General features: G+C 41.8%; 1 protein-coding gene across 1 annotated transcript; it reads right to left on the reverse strand.

The window, feature by feature from the left end:
• Positions 1-3,388: 3,388 nt before the first annotated feature.
• On the reverse strand, positions 3,389-24,419 carry rspo4 (R-spondin 4). The gene is made up of 5 exons (XM_041256933.1): positions 24,051-24,419; positions 14,780-14,968; positions 13,615-13,752; positions 12,560-12,745; positions 3,389-4,086 (listed from the first exon to the last, which is right to left on the reverse strand). The coding sequence occupies exons 1-5, from the start codon at positions 24,130-24,132 to the stop codon at positions 4,037-4,039; spliced, it is 645 nt and encodes a 214-aa protein (XP_041112867.1). The 5' UTR covers positions 24,133-24,419; the 3' UTR covers positions 3,389-4,036.
• Positions 24,420-26,087: the final 1,668 nt, after the last annotated feature.

The following is a 26,087-nucleotide window of genomic DNA, read 5'->3' on the forward strand; positions in this document are numbered from 1 at the left end:
AAGCTGAGCTGTGCCGCTGGCTTCGTGAGCCTGTGCTCTTGTAGAAAGCTGAGCTGTGCAGCTGGCTTCGTGAGCCTGTGCTCTTGTAGAAAGCTGAGCTGTGCAGCTGGCTTCGTGAGCCTGTGCTCTTGTAGAAAGCTGAGCTGTGCAGCTGGCTTGTGAGCTGTGCTCTTGTGAGCTGAGCTGTGCAGCTGGCTTCGTGAGCCTGTGCTCTTGTAGAAAGCTGAGCTGTGCAGCTGGCTTCGTGAGCCTGTGCTCTTGTAGAAAGCTGAGCTGTGCAGCTGGCTTCGTGAGCCTGTGCTCTTGTAGAAAGCTGAGCTGTGCAGCTGGCTTCGTGAGCCTGTGCTCTTGTAGAAAGCTGAGCTGTGCAGCTGGCTTCGTGAGCCTGTGCTCTTGTAGAAAGCTGAGCTGTGCAGCTGGCTTCTGTGAGCTGGCTTCGTGAGCCTGTGCTCTTGTAGAAAGCTGAGCTGTGCAGCTGGCTTCGTGAGCCTGTGCTCTTGTAGAAAGCTGAGCTGTGCAGCTGGCTTCGTGAGCCTGTGCTCTTGTAGAAAGCTGAGCTGTGCCGCTGGCTGGCTTCTTGTAGAAAGTGAGCTGTGCCGCTGGCTTTGTGAGCCTGTGCTCTTGTAGAAAGCTGAGCTGTGCTGGCTTGTGAGGCTGTGCTCTTGTAGAAAGCTGAGCTGTGCAGCTGGCTTCGTGAGCCTGTGCTCTTGTAGAAAGCTGAGCTGTGCCGCTGGCTTCGTGATCCTGTGCTCTTGTAGAAAGCTGAGCTGTGCAGCTGGCTTCGTGATCCTGTGCTCTTGTAGAAAGCTGAGCTGTGCAGCTGGCTTCGTGAGCCTGTGCTCTTGTAGAAAGCTGAGCTGTGCAGCTGGCTTTGTGGCTGTGCTCTTGTGAAAGCTGAGCTGTGCCGCTGGCTTTGTCCTGTGCTCTTGTAGAAGCTGAGCTGAGCTGAGCTGTGCCGCTGGCTTTGTGAGCCTGTGCTCTTGTAGAAAGCTGAGCTGTGCAGCTGGCTTTGTGAGCCTGTGCTCTTGTAGAAAGCTGAACTGTGCCGCTGGCTTTGTGAGCCTGTGCTCTTGTGTGTGCCGGCAATATTTACGTTTCTTACGGTTCAGTAAAAGCACGGCTCTAAACTCCTCTGGTGTGTGGCCTGCTCTGTTCATTACACCCAGTCATGAGCTGGTGAGGCTGTAACATTCAAGCACTTCACAGAATTATAGGTTGAACAGAATGTAACTGTCCAGTTAAATAGTGAGGTTTGGCTCATAGAGCAGTGCTGCCACCTGGTGACTGAAAGATGCATTGCCCGTCTTATACATTTTAAACACACTTATTCAGGTGTATTCCTATTGTGTTTACATTTAATTTTTCTAAGATTGAACAATATTTGGTTTGATTTACATGGAATCTAATATATTCAGCCTTTTTGAAATGATTACAAAAAATGTCAAGCCAAAACCATACAGTTTCCATGCATAGGTAAAAGCAGGCTATCGTATTGCAGTTAACCCTGAGGTATTTTTCAAAGTGTAAAATCGACCTGCTCTACATAGCCTAGAGCTCATATATATCGCATTCAGAGCCATGCACACGGTGTAGTGCACAACACAAAATTAGCAGGTCTGTGCACAAGGCGTTTCTAACACCATTCACTGAGCTGTAGTATTTTATTTCAACACAAGAGGGTGCTAAAGTTGCAGTTAAACTTTTTCAGCAGCAAGAAACTTTTAATTCGTAATGATTCGAACAAAGATATTGCATTTCATATAAACCAATACAACGAGACAGAATGAACCAGAACACTTTTAACATTTGAAATGAACCTGCTCTCAACAAACAAAGCAAGAATGGAAAACAAAACATGAATGTGAAATATAATTTAAAACAAATTAAATATCACCTACAGATTCAATGCAAACGAATAATGCCAACATTACTATTATAAAACCGTTTCACAATACAGATTTGTATATGCAATAAAAACTATGTGCCATGCATCTTCATAAAACAAGAACAAATGCAAAACATTTTGGTGCTAGACGGGTTAACACAGGTCGTTTGGTAAATAGGTATTTGTGATACAGCTTGACTAAACGAATCAAAGGCATTCTCAGGACTGAGGGCTCAATTACACTAATGTTTTTGGGATTTAATAAGTACAGGCATTTCCTGAATGTAAAGCTGCAGAAATGAACGCTGTGTCATTGAAGATAAAGCCTTGCTGCAAATGTGGCCTGTTTATTAAATGAGCATAATAGAATGTATCTACATAGACCCCTGATCTAGACTGTATCTACATAGACCCCTAATCTAGACTGTATCTACATAGACCCCTGATCTAGACTGTATCTACAGACCCCTGATCTAGACTGTACCTAGACCCCTGATCTAGACTATATCTACATAGACCCCTGATCTAGACTGCATCTACAGACCCCTGATCTAGACTGTGCTGACATAGACCCCTGATCTAGACTGTATCTACAGACCCCTGATCTAGACTGTATCTACAGATCCCTGATCTAAACTGTATCTACATAGACCCCTGATCTAGACTGCATCTACATAGCCCCCTGGTTTCCAGCCAGCTCTGTCTGACAGCTTGCATTATTCCAATGGCTTTCAAACACAGCACTGTAAGGGAAGGGATGACATCATACCATTCCACATGATAATGCTGCTTTACATTGTTTTTAGACCCTCCCCTTTAAAAAGAATGCAGGTATATGATTCGCTGATCCGAAAATACGAATACAAAATTGTACTGTTCATACTCGTCATCAGTGCAAATCTGAAATAATAACTTTGCTCTAAATTATAATACAATTATTATATTGTTAAGATACATAATAATAATAATAATAATAATAATAATAATAATAATAATAAAATAATAATAATAATAATAATAATTTGGAAATGGAAACCGATAGTTATATAGGATTTCAATGGGGTAAGTTGAAAGTGACACGCCTCATTTTCAGTGACTCATTTCCCATATCTTAAGTAGAGATCTCAAAATAATATTAGCGGTTTCTTCTTCTTCTTCTTCTTCTTCTTCTTCTTCTTCTTCTTCTTTCTTCTTCTTCTTCTTCTTCTTGTGCTTTGTGCAGTTCTCGGGACAATCCGGTTATTTCTATTTCACGAGATACATTTCAAACAACATCACTGTAATGTGCAAAGACGATGGAGTAGCTCTTTCTCGAGGGCTTGATTCTCCACTGATTCAGGGGGGGTGTTTACTCACTGGGACTGAGGTGAGAAAGTGAAGCAACTCCAGAATTTGCACAGCAAAGGAGAAACACTGCACACACACACATATATATAAATATGAGTGTGAGTGTGTGTGTATGTGTGTGTGTGTGTGTTACCTACTTCTTCTAAAATACTTGTTTTATTTTTTATTTATTTTAAGCAATTTGGACCTCTATTAATATGAAGCATAACACATTATTTTAAAATAAAATAGAGTGCATGCTGGGATGCTATGGTATTAATTTGCAATGTTCACTGAGCTGCTGGAAGCTGTAACAGAACTGTTCTAATAGTGTGTGGACTCATTAAACCCGACTCAACATGAAACAGTACTGCAGCGTGGCTGCTTTGAGCTGGATTCATGAGAACGGTTTAGAGTACGGTCCTGAGATCGGTTATGTAGTTTGGACAGGGCCTTAGTGTATGATGCTAAGCTCTGTTACCCCACGAATACAGTCCGCTGCTTATAAGCACATGTAAAACAATGTCAAGCCAGAACCAAGCCACACCCATCCTAATGATAATCTCTTAATTAGTGGAGAACCAAGCCACACCCATATTAATAATAATCTCTTAATTAGTGGAGGACCAAGCCACACCCATCCTAATGATAATCTCTTTCTGTGTCATACTTGCAATAAGACAAAGTTCACACTTCAAGTAGCTGGTCTGCTGGTTCGTTAGGATTCAGCCGGTCTGCTGGTTCGTTGGGGTTAGGGTTAGGGTGAGGGTTAGGGTTAGGGGTCAGCCTGTCTGCTGGTTCGTTAGGGCTGTCCCGGGGGCTCCGTCACCCCGCCATTCTCTGCTTCTTCCCCTTCTTATTCAGAGGCTTTTTCTCTGCCGAGAAAAAAAAGCAGATTTATACTTAACATGTGTGGACAATTTAGATTCCCTTAATCACACACACACACACAAACACACACCATAGACACGCACACACAGACCACACACACATGCACGCCCGCACACACATGTATGCACGCATGCAAACACACACATATATGCACACACCATATGACACACACACCAAACACAAGTATGCACATACACACACAATCAAAGCCATCACAATCTTAAACAGCAGGAATAGAAATGAAGTTCCTGAGTGGTGATTAAGAAACTAATAATAATAATAAGTGTAATAACGCCAGCTTCCCATTTTATCAGCCCTCTATATGATTTATTCTCATAGGCAGTGTGGCAGGCTGGCGAGTGGAAAGAGGCCCAGAAACAGACTGCAGTTCAAAAAAATAACTATTTTATTATAAATAAACACAAAAATGAAAGGGCACAAGGGCCAAAACAAAGCAATTTAAACACAAAGAAAGACAAAAAGCAAAACTTACAAAAATAACAATTTCCAGGCTGGGCAATGCCTTCACTGGATTCAAACTTTCCAAACAACCAAAAAAACCAACCTGCTTCCTCAGCTCCCTCCTCCCTAATGAGAATCAGAGGCCTCCTTTTATGTCAGGTGGCTGGGCGCTGATTGATCGTTAATCAACCTAATCAACTAATTAACCCCAGCCACCTGAACATAATAAACCCAGGCAGGTAGGGGAAGTTAACCCCATTCCTGCCAATTTAAAAAGGGCAGAGCTTTGCTCTGCCACACACCTCCCCCCATGTACAACGTACACCGGCCGCAATCGGCCAACTCCCCCCTTCCCCCCCCTTCCCCACCCCCCTCCCCCCAAGAGTCCAATTATGTCCCTTGGGTGGGCTGTTATGGTGGGTGGTGGTGGGCGGGGTTGATGTCGGAGCCCCCAAGCCTACTTTGGTTGAGGGGGCCCCGGATCTCCAAGGTAGTACGGCGACGGCGGCCCGGCTCCCTCTGGTGGCGGAGGCGGCGACGGCGGCCCGGCTCCCTCTGGTGGTGGAGGTGGCGACGGCGGCCCGGCTCCCTCTGGTGGCGGCCCGGCTCCTTCTGGTGGCGGAGGCGGCGGCCCGGCTCCCTCTGGTGGAACTCCCTCGGCAACCCTAGAAAACAAAAAGGAGACACCAGCAGTCCCAAGCGATGCGGAGCAGCAGGCAACCCCAGGCGATCCAAATGTGTCATCCCTGAGCGGAGCGGGCATGGCATCCCTGGGCGGTGCAAGGCAGGCATCCTTGGGCCATAGCTCCTACCCTCTGGGCTCTGAGAGCGGCGGCTCCTCCCTCTCGGGCTCTGGGGACGACGGCAGCTCCTCCTCCCTCTCGGGCTCTGGGGACGACGGCAGATCCTCCTCCCTCTCTGGCTCTGGGGACGGCGGCAGATCCTCCTCCCTCTCGGGCTCTGGGGACGACGGCAGATCCTCCTCCCTCTCGGGCTCTGGGGGGCAGCGGATCCTCCCTCTCTGGCTCTGGGGGACGGCAGCTCCTCCTTCCTCTCTGGCTCTGGGGACGGCAGCTCCTCCTCCCTCTCTGGCTCTGGGAGCGACGGCAGCTCCTCCTCCCTCTCTGGCTCTGGGAGCGACGGCAGCTCCTCACCCCTCTCTGGCTCTGGGAGCGACGGCAGCTCCTCACCCCTCACTGGCTCTGGGAGCGACGGCAGCTCCTCACCCCTCACTGGCTCTGGGAGCGACGGCAGCTCCTCACCCCTCTCTGGCTCTCGGGAAGGCGGCTCACCCCTCTTTATTGGAGTGACCGGGGCATCTCCCATGTCTACCGCCAGGTAATTAACCACCATGAGGGCAACCTCTGGGAAGGAGGCCGGGTGGTGTTGTTCCTCCCACTGTTCCCACCTCTCCCCATCTCGACGCCACAGTGTGTTGATAACTATGGGGAGATCGTGGATGAGGTCTGCCTCAGGGTGCATCAACCAGTCCCAGATCTCCTGGGACGGTGGTGAAGGTGGTGGTGCTGGAGGTAGTGGGGTGGCCCCTGATGCCCGGGGTGAACACGGCACCTCTTCCTGGGCCTGGTTGTAGGGGCATCCTGCCCAGTTGTGGCCGTCCTCCTCACACCGGATTTTCTTTCTTTCTTTCTTTTTCTTTCTTTCTTTATCCAGTTCTCATTTACAAAACATCAAGGGCGGTCTGAAATCTTCTGCTGTGGACTTGCAGACATGATAAAGCACAGGCAGTGTGTCAGACAGGTGTGCTGCTCAGCAGACGCCACCATCTCACAGAGTTGTGGAAATATTCTGAAATGAATCCAGCCTGAGACATCGGAACTCACAGGTGCTGCAGGTAAGCATGGAAGACAGGAACGTCTTGAGATGGCAGCCTGTGTGATCTTGTTTGCAGGGACAGTGTTTCTGACTCATTCCAGTGGATAACTAAAAGGAGCACAGAGAGAGTGTGCAGGGAGCAGTTTGAAGAATGGATGAACTCTGAGACAGAGGTGAGGTAGTTATACTAACGAGGGAGACAATGGGTGCAGCATGTCTGCACAATGAAGGGATAACTAGAGGGAGCACAGAGAGAGTGTGCGGGGAGCAGTTCGAAGAAAGGATGAAATCTGAGACAGAGACGAGGTAGTTAGACTCTTTTTAACACAGCTCCAATCTTTATTAATTCTACTATCATGGCCCAAAGAATACACTCATGCCATATCATACTCTGAGCTTATGTAAAAACATTTTGTTATGCTGGCTGCAAATAACTCACAAAACTGTGCAAACTGGAAATGTACTGATACTGCTATTAATTATGACAATTGAAAAACAATCTCAAATAAGAACACACAGTCCCACCATCTAATTGCAACACATGGTCAACTGAAGCTTCAAAGGGTTTCTTCTGCCAGTATAGATACATGGCATGGTGTTCTCGTTTTCCAGGTTAAACTGTAATTTAGCATTATATAAATTATACTAACCAGCCCAGCAAATACTGTAGAAACTAAGTATCTTTTCAGCAGTGATTGTTTTTCTTAACTCCCACACTGTATACACAGTAGAGCATAGAGAGAGAGAATCATACAAACCCACTCCTCACTATCTCCATTCAGAGCCCTTGCTGAATCAGGTTTCATTACTGTGGCGCAGTGTAACATGAGTTTGATTTCTCCCAGATTTCATACAACAGAATGTCTTCCACATGGTGGGCGATGGGCTGCTCGTCTCTGGCATCTCATCTGGTTCGTATTACACATATTGAACGTGTCGAATTTGGTAGTTTTGATGTGAAGAGTGCAGTGTGATTGTCTGCACTTTGCAGATGATTACAAAGAGAGTGTGCAAGTTAGTATCTATTGGACTGGAGCCTCAGTTCAACCGATCGGTGCCACTCAACAGCAATCAGAACGACGACGGCCTGGGCTACTGCTCCAAGACATGAGCTCCGCATTTCCATGGCAACACAGCTCCATTACAACAGGGTAAGATGTGCATGATCTGCTGAATTGGAATGGTGTCGTGGCTGGCGGTTTATTTTATTGGAATATTTTACCTTGAGCAGGTTTCCTGTAATCTTGTATAAAAACAGAACCAACATCTTCACTAAATTAACTGCTGGACTCCTTAAGTTTCAGTCTAAGAGTATAAGGGGCAGGCTTGTGGGCTGAATATTTTATACAGCAGTCTATCACATGTGTAGTCTATTACCATCACAGCTATGTTAGTCTCTAATGCTTGTATTGTTTGTGTAGTCTATTACCATTGCAGGTGTGTTAGTCTCTAATGCTTGTATTGTTTGTGTAGTCTATTACTGTCGCAGGTGTGTTAGTCTCTAATGCTTGTATTGTTTGTGTAGTCTATTAGCATCACAACTGTGTTAGTCTCTAATGATTGTATTGTTTGTGTAGTCTATTACTGTCACAGGTGTGTTAGTCTCTAATGCTTGTATTGTTTGTGTAGTCTATTAGCATCGCAGCTGTGTTAGTCTCTAATGCTTGTATTGTTTGTGTAGTCTATTTCTGTCGCAGGTGTGTTAGTCTCTAATGCTTGTATTGTTTGTGTAGTCTATTACTGTCGCAGGTGTGTTAGTCTCTAATGCTTGTATTGTTTGTGTAGTCTATTACTGTCGCAGGTGTGTTAGTCTCTAATGCTTGTATTGTTTGTGTAGTCTATTACTGTCGCAGGTGTGTTAGTCTCTAATGCTGGTATTGTTTGTGTAGTCTATAAGCATCGCAGATTTGTTAGTCTCTAATGTTTGTATTGCTTGTGTAGTTAACGGTCAAGTTAGTTTGATCATTTTTATTTAATTTAAACAACAATAAGTCAGCTGAAGCAACAGGATGTGCAATTAGCTGCTATTGTATTAGCTGCCAGTGCAGCAATTCTGCTTATGAGCTTACAGCAGCATTTACCAGTGCTGGAACCAGGCAGAGGCAGAGGTGCAGGGAGAGCGAGAAGAGAGGGAGGTCACATCCGCAGACTGACCACCGAACGGGGGCTGCCACACTCAACACAAAGAGAACATGTGTATGGGAGCAGGCGTGGGCACAAGAGACAAGGAACACACGTGTGCAACCGCACATACACAAAACAACAACACAATAAAAAACAAACAATTCCATTAATAAATTGTACAAGTTCTGCAAGGGCTAATGGGAATCTAGTCCCCTGATTCTACTAAACCATTTACGTTTGAATAACTAAAGTACATTTGAATGTTCAACTAACTTAAAATGAATGAGTGTTATGAATTAAAGTTTATTTTTTAATTAAATGTAACTTGGTTTAATTTGTTTAGAATGACTTTGTGGTTTACAGTGTACAGTAAACTAAACAGAGCTCTCTCTTTTTTTTCTGGATGATAATCACAGATGCAGAGCCACAATTTTCCAGCTCTGTCTTTTAAATAATACCATGTTAGCAAGCGCAACATTGTGTCCTGCACACTGGGAGACGCTCAGTGATAATTCTGTAAAATAGTGCAGGAGTTCTTCCAAATGCTTCACTATCGGATAAGCATTTATATATATATATATATATATATATATATATATATATATATATATATATATATATATATATATATATATATATAAATGAATTTATATATATATTATTATTATTATTAAAATGCTGCAGTATCATAACAATGTAATGTTATATATAAATAGATTTATCGTTCAATCTGTACTGTATGTTGCTCAGAAGCCCACTTCAATTATCACAAGATGATATTAATCCAGGTTAGTGCAGTTTTTCACACAGTAAGCACATTATGTTAAAAAAAGATTGTAGATGCATGCAAGATAAACCAGCTAAAGGCCGCAGTGATAAAACAGGAGTGGCCTCACACATGTAATTTAATGCACGTTGCACCATTAGCTGTCAACAGTTTCAAAGCAGCAGCAAGTGATTGCTTGATAAGGTTCCACGTGGATTTCATGAAGCTGAACTGTTTAGGTGAGTGGACAGCTTTGTTTATTGAAGTCACTCTTTTTGAATGCTGCTCTCAGTAAAAGTAAGGCTTGATCCCATTCCTGGACTCCCTTTGAATGGATTACGCTGTACTGAATGCGCTGCGTCTACAGGAGAATGTGTATAATATACAGTGTAATCAAAACCAGTAAAATTAGGATTACACGTTACATCATCAGGCTGTGATCTTGTGAATCAAATAATTCAAATAGGTGGGAGTGCGGTAAAAAAAAAAAAAAAATTAAAAACTTATGCTATGGTGGTACCAAAATAAAATAATTACTGCCTTTACTATGAAAACTGCTTTTTAATTAACAAACATGTTTTGGATTAAAATTGACCGTAAACATTAAGAAAATGCATTGCAGATTGTTTCATTTTTCACAGTCCTTCTAGTTATGGTTGGATAGATTCCCACGTGAAGACAGTTTAAATACACAGCGCATGTGTTGTAACTATGTTTGTATCTGATAGACTTTACCCTACATCCAATGTGCAGAGAATGAACCATGTCCATAAAATACAAGGAATCAATGTTCCTGGATGTATCTGAGTTTCTAGGATGTTTCAGTTCTTGTGTTCAATCGATGTGAAGGTCGTCCTCTCACAGAGAGAAGGGGTTAGTGTTTCTTTGTTGTATTGATGTCAGTATAAGGAATAGCCAGGGACAGTCCTATACGATCATTTCAAGGGATGTGCTATTTGGGTTTACAGGTGGATGTCATTCATCTGAAGTTACAGTATTTCCGTTATAAAAGCCTCCCGCTATAATTGTGCAGTTTGATCATGCTGTTCCCGTTGTTATACTGTGCATTTACCACAATCCACCTTGGATTTGCCAAGATTTTTATTTCATCCTACCTCGCTATTCTTTACCATGCTTTTATGCTTTATTGCACTTTGCTGTGCTTTTACAGTGGTCAGCTCTTTATAAAAGGTTACTCTGCTCAATTTAACATACCACGGCTCTGACCTCCTGCGCACTTGCACACAGTATTCAAGTTTGCTGTATCGTGTTGTTGTAAGAGCAGCTGAAAAGACGTCGCACTTTGTTGCACGGTTCGAGCATTTGAATAGAGACCGCTGTCTCCATTTCTCCGCAGATTTGTATATTTTGGTTTTGTTTTGCATAAGCATTTTATGTGCACAAGTTTCATTTCTCGGCCCAATTAAATTAACTTGTTTTTATTTAACTGAAGAGAAAGCTTTTGGGAGATTGTAGCCTAAGCGTCTGAGATATTGTATGTTAATCAAATCTGAAATAAACATTGTTTCAGGTTTCCTTCCAGCTAAAAATCTCAATTGAATCCTGGGCTTTGTGACACTGCAAGGGGTCTGTTTAAAAAGCTGCTGCCGCTGAGATCAGAGCGCACCCCGTGCCAGCAATGGGCTAGATATGAGGAATTCAGCGCACTATATACGTGGGGGTGCTAAATAATTTCAAATTGTGAAATTTCAAATAAAAACTCGAATCACCCCACCAACTCACCGGTGCCTTCAAAGCATTTTAAGCACCCCCTGGAAAATATATTTTTAAATCCAACAGCTACGTGTACCGATATTCTAATGTGCTTCTCGCTGACACGAAGAGCTTCGCACACATGGTTACAGCTGCATGCAAGGTCTCGTTTACGCGTAGTTTAATCACTAGCACTATCCCTGCTTTAAGAAAATCCCTTCCAGTCTTGACTGTCATCAAGAAGAAAGACAGTATTTCTGTTTCTCTCTTATGGTGCGTTTCTTTTAGATGAAATGGATCCGGTTAAAACCTCTCTGTCTAAGAAGATGTCCAGCAAAACAGGCATGGGTTCGGTTCGGGGCAACTCAGCCCAGAGGTCCACTCCCGCCCGGTTTATTAGATAATTGAGACATACATACAATAAATTCGTCAGGCAAAAAAAAAAAAAAACTACCAGCGTAAGGGTGTGTTGATACTCGTCCTTGTAATGGCCTTTCAGAAGTATTTATCGGCACGTATTAAATACATCCATTCACTAATGTTTTGATTTCAAAACCAGAACAGATGTCCTTCACATACTTTTACAACTGAGTACCAGTCTATGGTAATTAACCTTCACACTGAGCGTCTTAAAAGGCAATTGGAAGCGAATTGTCCTCCGCGGTGCAGGAAAATTGTCAGCGCCCCAATGAGAGGAAAATCCTCTTCCAATCGGCTTTTAACACCCTCAGTGCGGAGGATAATTACCATAGACTGGTACTCAATTAAAATATATGTGTTTGCATACCAATTAATGCATCAATATTAAAATGTTTTGCATTATTATGTGCGTTTTCCTTCTGCACCGGTGTTAGTGATCTGTTTTATGTCAATATAAAGCAATTTCTAGAACAGAGGACTTTTCCAAAGTTCCGAAGAATCCCGGACGTTTTCAGCTTCGCAATGCCAAAATGGCTCTGCTGGATATTAAGGTATTACTGAACCAGAAAAAAATAAAAAAACACATTAACCAACCATTAACCAACCTATGAGTCATGTGAATGAACTGCAGTCAAGGAAAAAAAAAACAGAGCTTGATTAGAAGAAACAACAGTGGTGATCTATTTGGAAAAGTAGCATACAGCAAAGTGCTCTTGAGTTACCCAATTCAAACCTCAAAGAATGCTGGGGCACATTCTTCATCACAGATGTGTATTATTAAAGCTGCAGCTGGCTGAAAGTCACTTCAGAGCGGGTTTGATTTTGCGATAACACTTTACATTAAGTGTCCCTAATTACAATGTATTTACTTAGTCATTACTCAGTAACTACATCTGTCATTACTGATAATTAGTCATTATGCATTATTACAATGGACATCCTGTTAAGAGTATATGTAACTGTATATTTAAGTACACAATTGTACAGTAAAACCATATATAGCATTGTCAGGATTTACACATTAAGTGCATCGTCACATGATGTAGTGTTTGCCACACAAGTGGATCGCTGACCATGGCAGCTGATCCAACATTACATTCTGTAATGAAACACATCCTTGCAGCTGCATTTCTTACCTCCAGGACATCTCTTCTTCATCCTGCACCTCTTGGTCTCGGACAGTGCTGGGCAGGAGGCCGCCTCCTCCGTCTCTTTTCTAACAATCTCTTTGCTCCTGCTTTGTGTCCCCCATCTGTGCCCGCACAGGTTTCCATTGTTGGTGCACACTGTCCACTCGCTCCACTGTCCTGCCTCACAGCCCTCTGCAGAAACAAGTCCAAACCAACATCATCGATTTGGCAAGCTCCCTAGAACAACTATAAAAATAACTTATTTTAAAATTGCAAGATTTCAGTGATCCGTGTTTTATTTGCAGGCTGTCAAAAGTCTTTAGAGTTTCGTGGCTCCTAAAAAAGCTGGTAGTAAAAGTGTCTCAGGGTTTTGTAAGTACAGCATGCCTGATTAATAAGTGTGTCTCAATTGCGTTTACAATGGCAGGATAGGTGTCAGAGCGCGGAGGCAGTGCTGCTGGTAAAGTTTGTCAAATAGGGCTTACAGCAGTAACTGTCTTCAATGTTCAATTAATGTCAATATATTCATGCAATGCTGTTTTTTGTCTTACTGTTACGTACTTATTTTGAGGTTCTCATAAACATTTTCCAAAAATCATTTCAATGATTTGCTGTTTTCAGTTATTATTTATATATTATAAGTTTTTTTTTTAAATGTGAAGAGGCCGTATGGCCTCCCCAGAGCTCTAAGAATCACGTCTTAGCTCTCAGAACATCAGTTACACCACAGCGTAGCCATTAACCTGCTCCCCTGCAACGCCCTGCCCCCAGTGGCTGTAAGAAACAGCACGCTGCTCTAGTGTTTCTAATAGCAGAGAAAATGTCAGATCCGTACCAAGTTGCCCATTAAAAGATTACACATACTGGGGCATATTTCCAGAGCGTTTCCTCCATTCTTTAATCAAGCAGAGCAAATCATGTTAATGAAAAAACACAAAACACCCCAAGAAGGGCACCTGAAATCTCTAACGGTGATTCTAATTGTTTGAATTGAAGTAGGTGCTGATTAAAGACTGGAGTAAACCCATTATCAGAGAGAAGCATGCAGTTCCCGCTCTCACCGATACAGTCTGTGAGATGGGGGGCAGTCCCATCTGGGCAGTTGCTCAGGCACTTCCCTTTAAACAGGTGGAATCCAGCTTTACACCTGATGCAGAAATCCTTGCTGAAACAATTCTCACAATCTGGTGTCTTGCACTCTAAAATAAATGGAGTTAAAAAGGGGACCAAACAATCATGCTTTAACTTGTGCACTGTACAGCGATTTATTTTGTAATGCATATTTAAATATTCTATTACTGTAGATTGCAAGCTTTTCTATTTGATTTTATCTTAGAAATAACTTTTGATTTAAGATGGATACAAATGTCTATACATTTATTTATTAAACAGAAAGCATTTTTATATTCTTGTTTTATCAATAAACAGTGTTGTATATATTCTGTCATATGTTACTATGAAACACTCAATACTATAAAAAATGTATGTACAAGTAATATAACACAATAATGTACCCAGCTCTGCTCTATAGATCTGAAAGCAGAGTGCTATACAGCTGCTCTGAAACAGACTGGAAGCTGTTCTATAGATCTGAAAGCACAGTGCTATACAGCTGCTCTGAAACAGATTGGAAGCTGTTCTATAGATCTGAAAGCACAGTGCTATACAGCTGCTCTGAAACAGATTGGAAGCTGTTCTATAGATCTGAAAGCAGAGTGCTATACAGCTGCTCTGAAACAGACTGGAAGCTGTTCTATAGATCTGAAAGCACAGTGCTATACAGCTGCTCTGAAACAGATTGGAACGCTGTTCTATAGATCTGAAAGCACAGTGCTATACAGCTGCTCTGAAACAGATTGGAAGCTGTTCTATAGATCTGAAAGCACAGTGCTATACAGCTGCTCTGAAACAGATTGGAAGCTGTTCTATAGATCTGAAAGCACAGTGCTATATAGCTGCTCTGAAACAGATTGGAAGCTGTTCTATAGATCTGAAAGCAGAGTGCTATACAGCTGCTCTGAAACAGATTGGAAGCTGTTCTATAGATCTGAAAGCACAGTGCTATACAGCTGCTCTGAAACAGATTGGAAGCTGTTCTATAGATCTAAAAGCAGAGTGCTATACAGCTGCTCTGAAACAGATTGGAAGCTGTTCTATAGATCTGAAAGCACAGTGCTACACAGCTGCTCTGAAATGGATTGGAAGCTCTGTTCTTTCCACACTTACTGGTGCATCTGTTAATATCTTGCCCCCGCATGCCGTAGTGCCCTGGTGGGCAGGAATGCACACATGAGCCATGCTGCCGCATCCCTTCTCTCTGAATGAACAGAAATAGCTTCTCTGGGCACTTCAGGCAGCCGTTGTCTCCGGAGCACTCGAGACAGCTCTTGCAGTCGTCAGGCAAATCAGAACTGACTGAAACAAACAGGGACAACGTCAGCATTGCAAATCAAAACCAACTGAAACAAACAGGGGCAACGTCAGCATTGCAAATCAAAACCGACCGAAACAAACAGGGGCAACGTCAGCACTGCAAATCAGAACTGACTGAAACAAACAGGGACAGCGTCAGCATTGCAAATCAGAACTGACTGAAACAAACAGGGACAGCGTCAGCATTGCAAATCAGAACTGACTGAAACAAACAGGGGCAGCGTCAAAATTGCAAATCAGAACTGACTGAAACAAACAGGGGCAGCGTCAGCACTGCAAATCAGAACTGACTGAAACAAACAGGGGCAGCGTCAGCACTGCAAATCAGAACTGACTGAAACAAACAGGGACAGCGTCAGCATTGCAAATCAGAACTGACTGAAACAAACAGGGACAGCGTCAGCATTGCAAATCAGAACTGACTGAAACAAACAGGGGCAGCGTCAGCATTGCAAATCAGAACTGACTGAAACAAACAGGGGCAGCGTCAGCATTGCAAATCAGAACTGACTGAAACAAACAGGGGCAGCGTCAGCATTGCAAATCAGAACTGACTGAAACAAACAGGGGCAGCGTCAGCACTGCAAATCAGAACTGACCGAAACAAACAGGGGCAGCGTCAGCATTGCAAATCAGAACTGACTGAAACAAACAGGGGCAGCGTCAGCACTGCAAATCAGAACTGACCGAAACAAACAGGGGCAGCGTCAGCACTGCAAATCAGAACTGACCGAAACAAACAGGGGCAGCGTCAGCATTGCAAATCAGAACTGACTGAAACAAACAGGGGCAGCGTCAGCATTGCAAATCAGAACTGACTGAAACAAACAGGGGCAGCGTCAGCATTGCAAATCAGAACTGACTGAAACAAACAGGGGCAGCGTCAGCATTGCAAATCAGAACTGACCGAAACAAACAGGGGCAGCGTCAGCACTGCAAATCAGAACTGACTGAAACAAACAGGGGCAGCGTCAGCACTGCAAATCAGAACTGACCGAAACAAACAGGGGCAGCGTCAGCACTGCAAATCAGAACTGACCGAAACAAACAGGGGCAGCGTCAGCATTGCAAATCAAAACCGACCGAAACAAACAGGGGCAACGTCAGCATTGCAAATCAAAACTGACCGAAACAAACAGGGGCAACGTCAGCATTGCAAATCAGAACTGACTGAAACAAACAGGGGCAGCGTCAGCATTGCAAATCAGAACTGACTGAAACAAACAGGGGCAGCGTCAGCATTGCAAATCAGAACTGACTGAAACAAACAGGGGCAGCGTCAGCATTGCAAATCAGAACTGACTGAAACAAACAGGGGCAGCGTCAGCATTGCAAATCAGAACTGACTGAAACAAACAGGGGCAGCGTCAGCATTGCAAATCAGAACTGACTGAAACAAACAGGGGCAGCGTCAGCATTGCAAATCAGAACTGACTGAAACAAACAGGGGCAGCGTCAGCATTGCAAATCAGAACTGACTGAAACAAACAGGGGCAGCGTCAGCATTGCAAATCAGAACTGACTGAAACAAACAGGGGCAGCGTCAGCATTGCAAATCAGAACTGACTGAAACAAACAGGGGCAGCGTCAGCATTGCAAATCAGAACTGACTGAAACAAACAGGGGCAGCGTCAGCATTGCAAATCAGAACTGACTGAAACAAACAGGGGCAGCGTCAGCATTGCAAATCAGAACTGACTGAAACAAACAGGGGCAGCGTCAGCATTGCAAATCAGAACTGACTGAAACAAACAGGGGCAGCGTCAGCATTGCAAATCAGAACTGACTGAAACAAACAGGGGCAGCGTCAGCATTGCAAATCAGAACTGACTGAAACAAACAGGGACAGCGTCAGCATTGCAAATCAGAACTGACTGAAACAAACAGGGGCAGCGTCAGCATTGCAAATCAGAACTGACTGAAACAATAGGGTCTGGTACATTTTAGTCTGATTTTTAAGTGAACATTTTTTTCATTAAAAGCTTTGTTTACTGGGTTATAATAGACATACATTTTGTATTGTAACACACGTTTTCACATATTTCTGATTACTTTTCCGATACACTATCCTTATAAATGCAAGCAATCTGACAGTGGTAAGAATGGATATGAAGTAATTAAAGGTTCATAGGATTATGTTACACAAACTGTCAGTTTTCTGTGACCGCTAAAGATCTAAAGAAGGGGCCTTGGTCTTTATTGGTCTATTTTGTGCCAGCAGAGAGCGGCCTCATTATACCACTAAGTGAAATCTGCTGGCCTGCAACACCGCTCAACTCTCCTCATGTACACAAAATCAATTCTATTTAAAGATCATTTCCCACATTCTTTAAAAGAAACAAAACGAAGCTACGCATGCAGCTGCTTGAATGCATTTATAAATATACGGGAGACCGGGGACACTTCTCATCAGGGTCTGGTATGAGAAAGAAAAAGTAAATGCATGCATTTTTTAAATCAATTTGAAAAGCATGCAAAGATGTTTCAGAAATTATTCACTGGAGATTTACCCAACAAGTTACCAAGCTTCAAAGATAGGCTTCATAGACTACTCTGCTAGACTCCAAGTCCAAGACACCGTGCCATAAGAAGGTTGAAATCTACCGTAACCTGACACCTCATATTTATAATAGTGCATGGTTGCATAACTCTATAGGTATCTATAGTGCATTTCTACAATGGCAATGCAACACTCAATAATGCAGGGGACTTCAGCACAGGGTAGAACCTCCATCGGGAAGTGAGTCTAAAACTCTGAGCGGTTTTAATCATCCTAACTCTTTTTTTATTTCATCCAACACAAGCAAAGACTGAACCTGGACATCCTTGTTTTCTGTGTAATAATCAAAATATACTAGTATTGAATCTTTGATGAAAACAGCCACAAAGGGCAGACACTCAATTTCTTATCTGCTAACACTAGCACACTGATAATCACAGAAGCACACAGTACGCCAAGCCAAGCCATCCGAAGACTACCCTCTTGTTTGCATTTCACCGATTACAAAGGAAAATGAGCATAGCGTGACTAGGACGAGCATTCAGAGATAAAAAGAATATCTATATATATATATAATAAAAAACAGGTTTCAATGCTCTGGATTCAATTAAATGCTGGCCCCATATGCACATTACAGAAGATGCTACTTCTGGGAGCCGGTGCAATGCTAAAGGTAAAGTTACTGCACTCAGCGGTATTTTATGGAACAATCTTTATTATTTCTGTCATTTGTACAGTCCTTTTGCCACTGATTAAATTAAATGAATCCACTGTAAATAAAAGCACACAGATTATTCAGAAATCTACACGCACATTGAATTCAATGCAAGATATTCTTTATGTCTGATCTACAGGATATTATCTAAGTTGTAGAAATGAACGGTTAATAGCTAAGTGATGATCCAATCTTGTGTTAATATTGTATGATGTGTTTACATTCCTTCCCAGAGGCAAATTACAATTATTACGAGTCCCATTGCATGCAAACTTTAAAGCACATTCATTAAAAGGCTGTCTGGTTTCCACAGGGGATGAGTGACCAGGCCTTCCGATTTCACAGTCAAGGCAAAGGCTTCTCTGGGCATTCTCAGCAGTATGATTACTGAGCCCTGCATTAACATTCTACTGGCTTTAGATGCAGGTTTTGAACGTCAAATTTTACTGTGGAAAATGAATAAACAAACCATAGCAAAAGAGAGAGAGAGAAAAAACACATTACATAAAATAATAAAAAAAAAAACATCCCTGTGGTTTTAGACCTAATTACGCTTTGGGAGAAAAGGACGATACAACTTCTAAACGAATTTTCTATGAATTCTGTAAAAAATGTAATGACCAATGCACATCCCAAATATGCATTGATTCTATTATAAATATATAGCATAACTACTGTGATTCACTTTTTCTACTGCTTATCGACTCTGGATGGAACCACATACCATGATAAAAGTGTAGAAATCAGCTTTAAGAGGAAAAGCTGTCTTTCACATTGCCGGAATAGCGTTGGACAGCATTTGAACTGCAGCACTGCATCAGTTTCCAGACAAGGGGGGTTATTAAATTAGATAAAGACACATTCAGTTAAATCTTTAGCTTGCCAGCAGTGATAAAAGGATACTTGGGGCCCTGTTTTGAATCCTGTTCAGATTTGCTCGGATCACTCAAACAGTAAAAGGCCACAAGCAAGCATTGCCGTGTGGACACTGCTCTCTTGTTCTGAGTGGCTTTTGGGTTTTATTCTTCTCACAAATCTCGTCAGACTATCGAGAAATGTAGGTACTGACTGTCCGAGACTTTAAGGTTACGAGTGCAGTTTAGCACACTGCAAATTCTTTTTGTTGATTAATGCAAAAACGCAGTGTGTTTTATTATAAATGAAAGACTCTTCTGTACTTTATCACAGCATGGAAACCTCAGAGAAGGAGCAGTCCAAATATAATGGTAGACTTGGATCAAGCTTTCTAAAAACAAGCTGCTAATGCAGACAGGACAGTAAAAGAGTTCAAGATAAAAGCTCATCTCCTCACTGGCATCAGAAGACACACACACATACTGAATATCGGCTAGGGGTCTACTATATATTATTTACAGATATATGCAGAGAAGAATGTGCAATACATTAAACTGCCATACACACACACACACACACACACACACACACACACACACATGTATATATCCTTTGTTCACACATTTTTTTTGTTTAAGTTTTAGAAATTGTAAAACAGTTTGTGTGCACTCTATGGTGTTCCAGAAGTTGCCGTGCCATAAGTTAAAAACATAAACACACATGTATTAATACATAGCTAGGAAAGTTAACCTGTTAAATGATGCCCCCAGCGAGTGAAGGGGGTCTGTATGTACATGTGATCGTGTTAGATAATGTTCAGCGCTCATTCCAAACTCCTTTTGTTTTGTTTGGTTGCCGGAGGCACACAGAGAGCCCTGTAGCCGCTTTCGTGACTTTCGCTAATGATGCACGTTTGGCTCGAGAATTTCTTGATATATTATTCGGTTTCGACTGCAAATCTTCTCTACACTCGGGAGGAAATCCACCTCCCTTGTGAAATGTGTTATTAATAAAGCAAATGAATGCCTTTTTCAATTTAGATGAAAACAGGAAAAGTGTATTATGTTTGTGAATGTAGCCAGTGAAGACTCCTTTGGCCCTGCTGATCACCGAATGGTTTTCATCTCGTTTCAAACCCTGATTGGGGAGAAGCAGACAAGGAGCCCGTGCCTACTGGGGCTTTTCTTTAAACCGCACCCCCTGCCAAGCCATCTTCCAACCTCATTATTTGTACTATTAGTGTAACAAGAGAGTGCCACAGATTAGAGAACTGTATCTATCACACACACTTTTCATGTAGACCAGCTGCTCTGACTCAAAATAAACTGAAACATCATGTATTCTGCACAGCCTACCTGTTGTTGTTATTATTATTATTATTATTATTATTATTATTATTATTATTATTATTATTATTATTATTATTATTATTAATAATAATAATAATAATAATAATTTTATTTTTTAAGAGCACTGGGGGTTGCTGGCGCGGTGGGTTAAATGTCCTAGCACTCTAAAATGCGCCATGGTTGCTGTTCACTTTAAAGTCTTCTCTGAATAATGTTTTATTTTTACTGTCACTACATATCAGTTCCAGTAAGAATAATTAACTGCTAGCCATCAGGTTCAGAGGTCATTTCACAATCAATTTCTTTTACTAGCTTAGTTTCCTACAAACCAGTTCATGTATATGTCTCACAGCTGAGATCCAATGAGTATTTGGATTAATTTCACTTATTACTATCACTGCATCTGTCCCGAATTATCCTGCCTTCTATTGTAATAACTCTAGCAGTGCTGAAGGTGCACGCCAACAGAACCCAATTAGAGGCACAGTAATTGAAAGAATGTTTGGGAAGAACGACTCCTTTTGGAAACGACTGCTCTGATTTCATCTGCTAGTAGTGTGCTTGTTTAGCAGCGTTTAGAAGCACAGGGTATCCTTACATGACATCTTCGAACATGACTGTTACAATGGTATGTGCTCCTTACTATTGATCTTACAAATCCAGAATAAGAAATACAGTACGCACACCAGATCACAAGCGAATTCCAGCCATTCTCAACATCGCTAAACTAGCTTTGGAGGCAGATTGAACACAAATAATACTGCTGCTACTACTGTCTGAGTTACCTCTGTGCTTTATCATTTCGGTTATAAGGCTGGAATAAATTACTGACTGTGCATGGCGACCTCATATGGGGATGGATTAAAAAGGATCTCTACTAGTGTTGATATGGGGACATATGGAAGACGCAAATGCATGACAGCCTTCTAGAAGGAAGCCATTTCCTCCTATACAAAACAATGGAAACAAAAAAAAAAATGTTAATGAAAAATGAATTTATCCAAAACGACAGCTATTTTCAGCTATTTTTAAAAATGTTTCTATTTTTTAAAAACAGTGCAAAAATGTGCATCTCAAACTTTACCATCATGTAAAATGAGCAGCAGAATAAAGTGAGGAAGGAGGTGTTACTCTCGGACTGAAGATCTTTACTAAATGGTAAAGTGACAGACAGTAGCGGCTGTCTGTTCTTTATGGCTTGTAACTCCAGGTCTCAGAACAACGCTGGTCTGACACAGCGGATCTCAGAACGACGCTGGTCTGACACAGGGGATCTCAGAACAAAGCTGGTCTGACACAGGGGATCTCAGAACAAAGCTGGTCTGACACAGCGGATCTCAGAACAACGCTGATCTGACACAGCGGATCTCAGAACAACACTGGTCTGACACAGCGGATCTCAGAACAAAGCTGGTCCGACACAGCGGATCTCAGAACAAAGCTGGTCTGACACAGGGGATCTCAGAACAAAGCTGGTCTGACACAGCGGATCTCAGAACAACGCTGGTCTGACACAGGGGATCTCAGAACAAAGCTGGTCTGACACAGCGGATCTCAGAACAAAGCTGGTCTGACACAGGGGATCTCAGAACAAAGCTGGTCTGACACATCGGATCTCAGAACAAAGCTGGTCTGACACAGCGGATCTCAGAACAACGCTGATCTGACACAGCGGATCTCAGAACAACACTGGTCTGACACAGCGGATCTCAGAACAAAGCTGGTCCGACACAGCGGATCTCAGAACAAAGCTGGTCCGACACAGGGGATCTCAGAACAAAGCTGGTCTGACACAGCGGATCTCAGAACAACGCTGGTCTGACACAGCGGATCTCAGAACAAAGCTGGTCTGACACAGCGGATCTCAGAACAAAGCTGGTCTGACACAGCGGATCTCAGAACAAAGCTGGTCTGACACAGCGGATCTCAGAACAAAGCTGGTCTGACACAGCGGATCTCAGAACAACGCTGGTCCGACACAGCGGATCTCAGAACAAAGCTGGTCCGACACAGCGGATCTCAGAACAAAGCTGGTCTGACACAGCGGATCTCAGAACAACGCTGGTCTGACACAGCGGATCTCAGAACAACGCTGGTCTGACACAGCGGATCTCAGAACAAAGCTGGTCTGACACAGCGGATCTCAAACAGACTTTGCCCATCTATGTGATTTTGCAACTGTGTTTTAATGCCCACTCTGCAACTTTAGGGGAGTGTCCTCATTTACATACAAATGTAGCGATTTAGCAAACCATAAACAGTGTTAGCGTTAGTGTTTCAGTTCAGCTGTGAAAACCAGGTCTAAACTGAGCGCAGATTACATGTTCGACTATAAATAGTGCTGAAACCACCAGGGAAGCAGGCAAAAAAACAAAGAGAGATGAAAAATAAAGAAAAGAAATATCCAGTGCGCTCTTGATTAATATGATATTTTATAATGGGATAGTTTGTACTGTGATTTTGTAACAATTGCAAGTAGCCCTGGATAAGGGCGTCTGCTAATAAATAAATAAATAATAAGTTAATTAATAAATAATAATAATAATAATAATAATAATAATAATAATAATAATAATAATAATAATAATAATAATAATCTGCGATGGACTGGCGTCAATCAAATAAAATAAAATGCATATTTTATATTGTGCATGCTGACAAGCACATCTTTAGGACTACTTAAAATGCCTCAGAAGTTTGGTTTTGCAGTGGTGTGGAAAGGTGTTGTGTGACAGCACCTGTTGGATTGAACCTGCTGCTGGAGAAGAGGCACCTGAAGAGCATCTTAAATAAATCAAAATTAATGTGATGTGTTTAAGCAGCCTATAGTGGCATGAACTAAACCCCTGCACCTGGGTGTGTGTTATACTTGTAAAAAAACAGACCACTATATTCTCTTTCCATTTCATACACAGCAATATAGACAGCAGCAACATGCGGGCAACGGACAGCATCTGATACATGGTTATGTGCATTGCTTTATTACCACCTTTCTTTACAGGAAATATTACATATCACAGAGAAAAATTCAATAATGAACATGTCCATCTTATTTCAGATCGTATATGACAGGCTACTCCCATTCTTACTCTACAATCACGCGATTAGGGTTTGCGCTTTTGAAACTCTGTTACGGACAATTCTTGTAAATAAATAAAAAAAAAATGTTACTTTAAAACATAATGCATTACTAAAAATGTGCAGTTACTAAAATATATAGGCCTAGGCTACATTATAGCAGCGCATTCTGGTATCCACAAACTGCAACTAACCTCAAAAATTGAAAGGAAGACCATCGCTTATTGGACTTAAATAATTAAAAAAAAAAAGATAATTTTAACTTTAGCTACTCCACGTTCATTTCCTGATCATGAGAAACTTAAACTGGGTTTTGTTTTTGCTGCCTTCAAAATAAATAAATCACTACAAATGCACAGAGATAATATGACATCAGACTGAGAGATGAGCGGTAGCATACACTGAAGAAAAGCTATCTTAAACACAAAATAGTGTCCAATAGGTCTGTATATGAAACCGATTCAAAATACAAAACTGCTGATCCCAATGCTAGTCTCCCTTCGTGAACACGCTTCAAATACAAAACTCCTGACCCCAATGCTATTGTCCCTTCGCAGTTTTACTTACCACTCAACGTTCTCGAAGTCTGCTGGCTCAGCATAAATGCGCAGTTGACGAGGAATACAATTGCGAAAAGTCTCAAATGCATCTGTGCAAACAGGACTCAACTCAAACCAGATAACGGGACATCAGGTAAAAGGCAACAGCAGATCCAGTTGACGATGGAAGTGTGGTAGAACCCTCGCTCCACACGGCACAGCTGAATGGGTTGGAGGAGTTAGATAAGGTAGCATTGCTTCTAAGACTGCCTTGCGGGGACATTTATAGGCGAAGACTCCTTCTCCGGAGTTGCATCACAGCGCTTCGTTAACCCCGTCATTCCTGGCCCGGCTGTCTCACAGTACATGACGAATCTCACAGTCATGCATCCATTCAGCATGCATCACTATCATCCAGCCAGGTCATCACAGCTCGCGACAGTTAGCAGCGCGCATCACACACAGGCAAATAGAAACGTGTATTGGAGGCATCGCCCCCAAAACATCTACATATAGGCTACTATTACTAATAGAGTATAACAGTACAGGCTATATAAACCCAGTCGTTATGGTCTGTATAGTTCTGTTGAATATGTTATATTCACTTTAAACTGTTTCATCAAATATGATTACTATTAATACAACAACAACAACTAGGACTACTACTACTACTACTAACGACTACTACTACTACTACTACTACTACTAATAATAATAATAATAATAATAATAATAATAATAATAATAATAATAATCTAAAATAACTCACATCCCTTTTTTTAATTTTCTGAAAGCTGTTGTACGGTCAGTGATGCTTAGCAATAGAACACAATTTTCATAATCAAGATGTCAGCGCAAGAAGGCTCCAGCGTGTCGACAAACTGATGATAAAACTCGGACACAGCTGGCTGGGAATGGGAAATGCAGCGCCCCTCAGTTTTATTTCAAATGTGCACGCGTGTGCGTGTGTGTGTGTGTGTGTGTGTGAGAGAGAGAGACGCTCTCCTCCTCTCGGTTGAGTGTACATACACACGTGTGTGTGTCAGTGGTTGAATGTGTGTGTGTGTGTGTCAGTGTGTTGAATGTGTGTGTGTGTGTGTCAGTGTGTTGAGTGTGTGTATGTGTGCGCGCGCGCGTCTGTGTGTGCGTGTGTTTCAGATTAAACACACACGTGTGGCATGAACAATTTCTAAAATAACATTTACAAGAAACCTCTTCTGTTAAAGCTTTTGAAAGAAAGCCTATACTATAATATTTTTATAAACTGTTGCAAAACATTTTTGACAATTTGTATGCCTAAAATATGTAATTTGCATGTACAGCCATGCCGTTCAAATTTCAGAAAGCAGACGGATTAGATATTTAGAGTGCAAATGCAATTACAGCCTGCTCTCTTATCCCGTGGTCTACAACATTTCTGTCTAACATATACAAAAATATGCACTTGAAATAATGTATTTAATTTATTTATTACGTTATTTATTTCGTCGTTAGATAGTTAGGCTAATATCCACTGCCAGTACTTCAGGTCAAATCTTTATGCAGATGTATTATTATTATTATTATTATTATTATTATTATTATTATTATTATTATTATTATTATTTATTAATATAATTAATTAATTAATTTATTAACTAACTTGGGAATCGAAAAAAATGCTAACACACACACTGATAAAAAAAAAACAAAAAAACTTTAAATGAACTTAAACTTTTTTTGAATGCTTGTAAAATGTACTGAGCCGGTATTGTAAACTGGCTAATATCCGTTTTGTTCTGAAGTTATCGTTATCAGATGCATTAATATTTTAATTCTGTTTCCGCTCTTAATGTTTTTTTGCACAAACACATCGACGTGTTTCTTCGTAAGTGTGACGAAGATGCGAGGTAACTACTGCTGCTGCTTCTTAATGCGCTCCAGAGAACCCGCTTTCAATGCGCCACCTCCTTCGGGAGTGTACCAATGCTTCTTTACATTGCTAATAGTTAATGCGCTCCAGAGAATTGAAATGAACCCGCTTTATAATAATAATAATAATAATAATAAATATCAGAACCCTATA

Source organism: Polyodon spathula, chromosome 8, assembly GCF_017654505.1.
Source record: "Polyodon spathula isolate WHYD16114869_AA chromosome 8, ASM1765450v1, whole genome shotgun sequence".
NCBI classification, from domain to species: domain Eukaryota; kingdom Metazoa; phylum Chordata; class Actinopteri; order Acipenseriformes; family Polyodontidae; genus Polyodon; species Polyodon spathula.

Excerpts from the sequence above, each read along its gene's own strand:
- rspo4 (XM_041256933.1), bottom strand. The coding sequence starts at position 24,132 with ATGCATTTGAGACTTTTCGCAATTGTATTCCTCGTCAACTGCGCATTT. Across the intron at positions 13,753-14,779 it reads AGATATTAACAGATGCACCA|AGTGCAAGACACCAGATTGT; the intron begins GTAAGTGTGGAA and ends CATTTATTTTAG. Across the intron at positions 4,087-12,559 it reads GAAGAAGAGATGTCCTGGAG|AGAAAAAGCCTCTGAATAAG; the intron begins GTAAGAAATGCA and ends TTTTCTCGGCAG.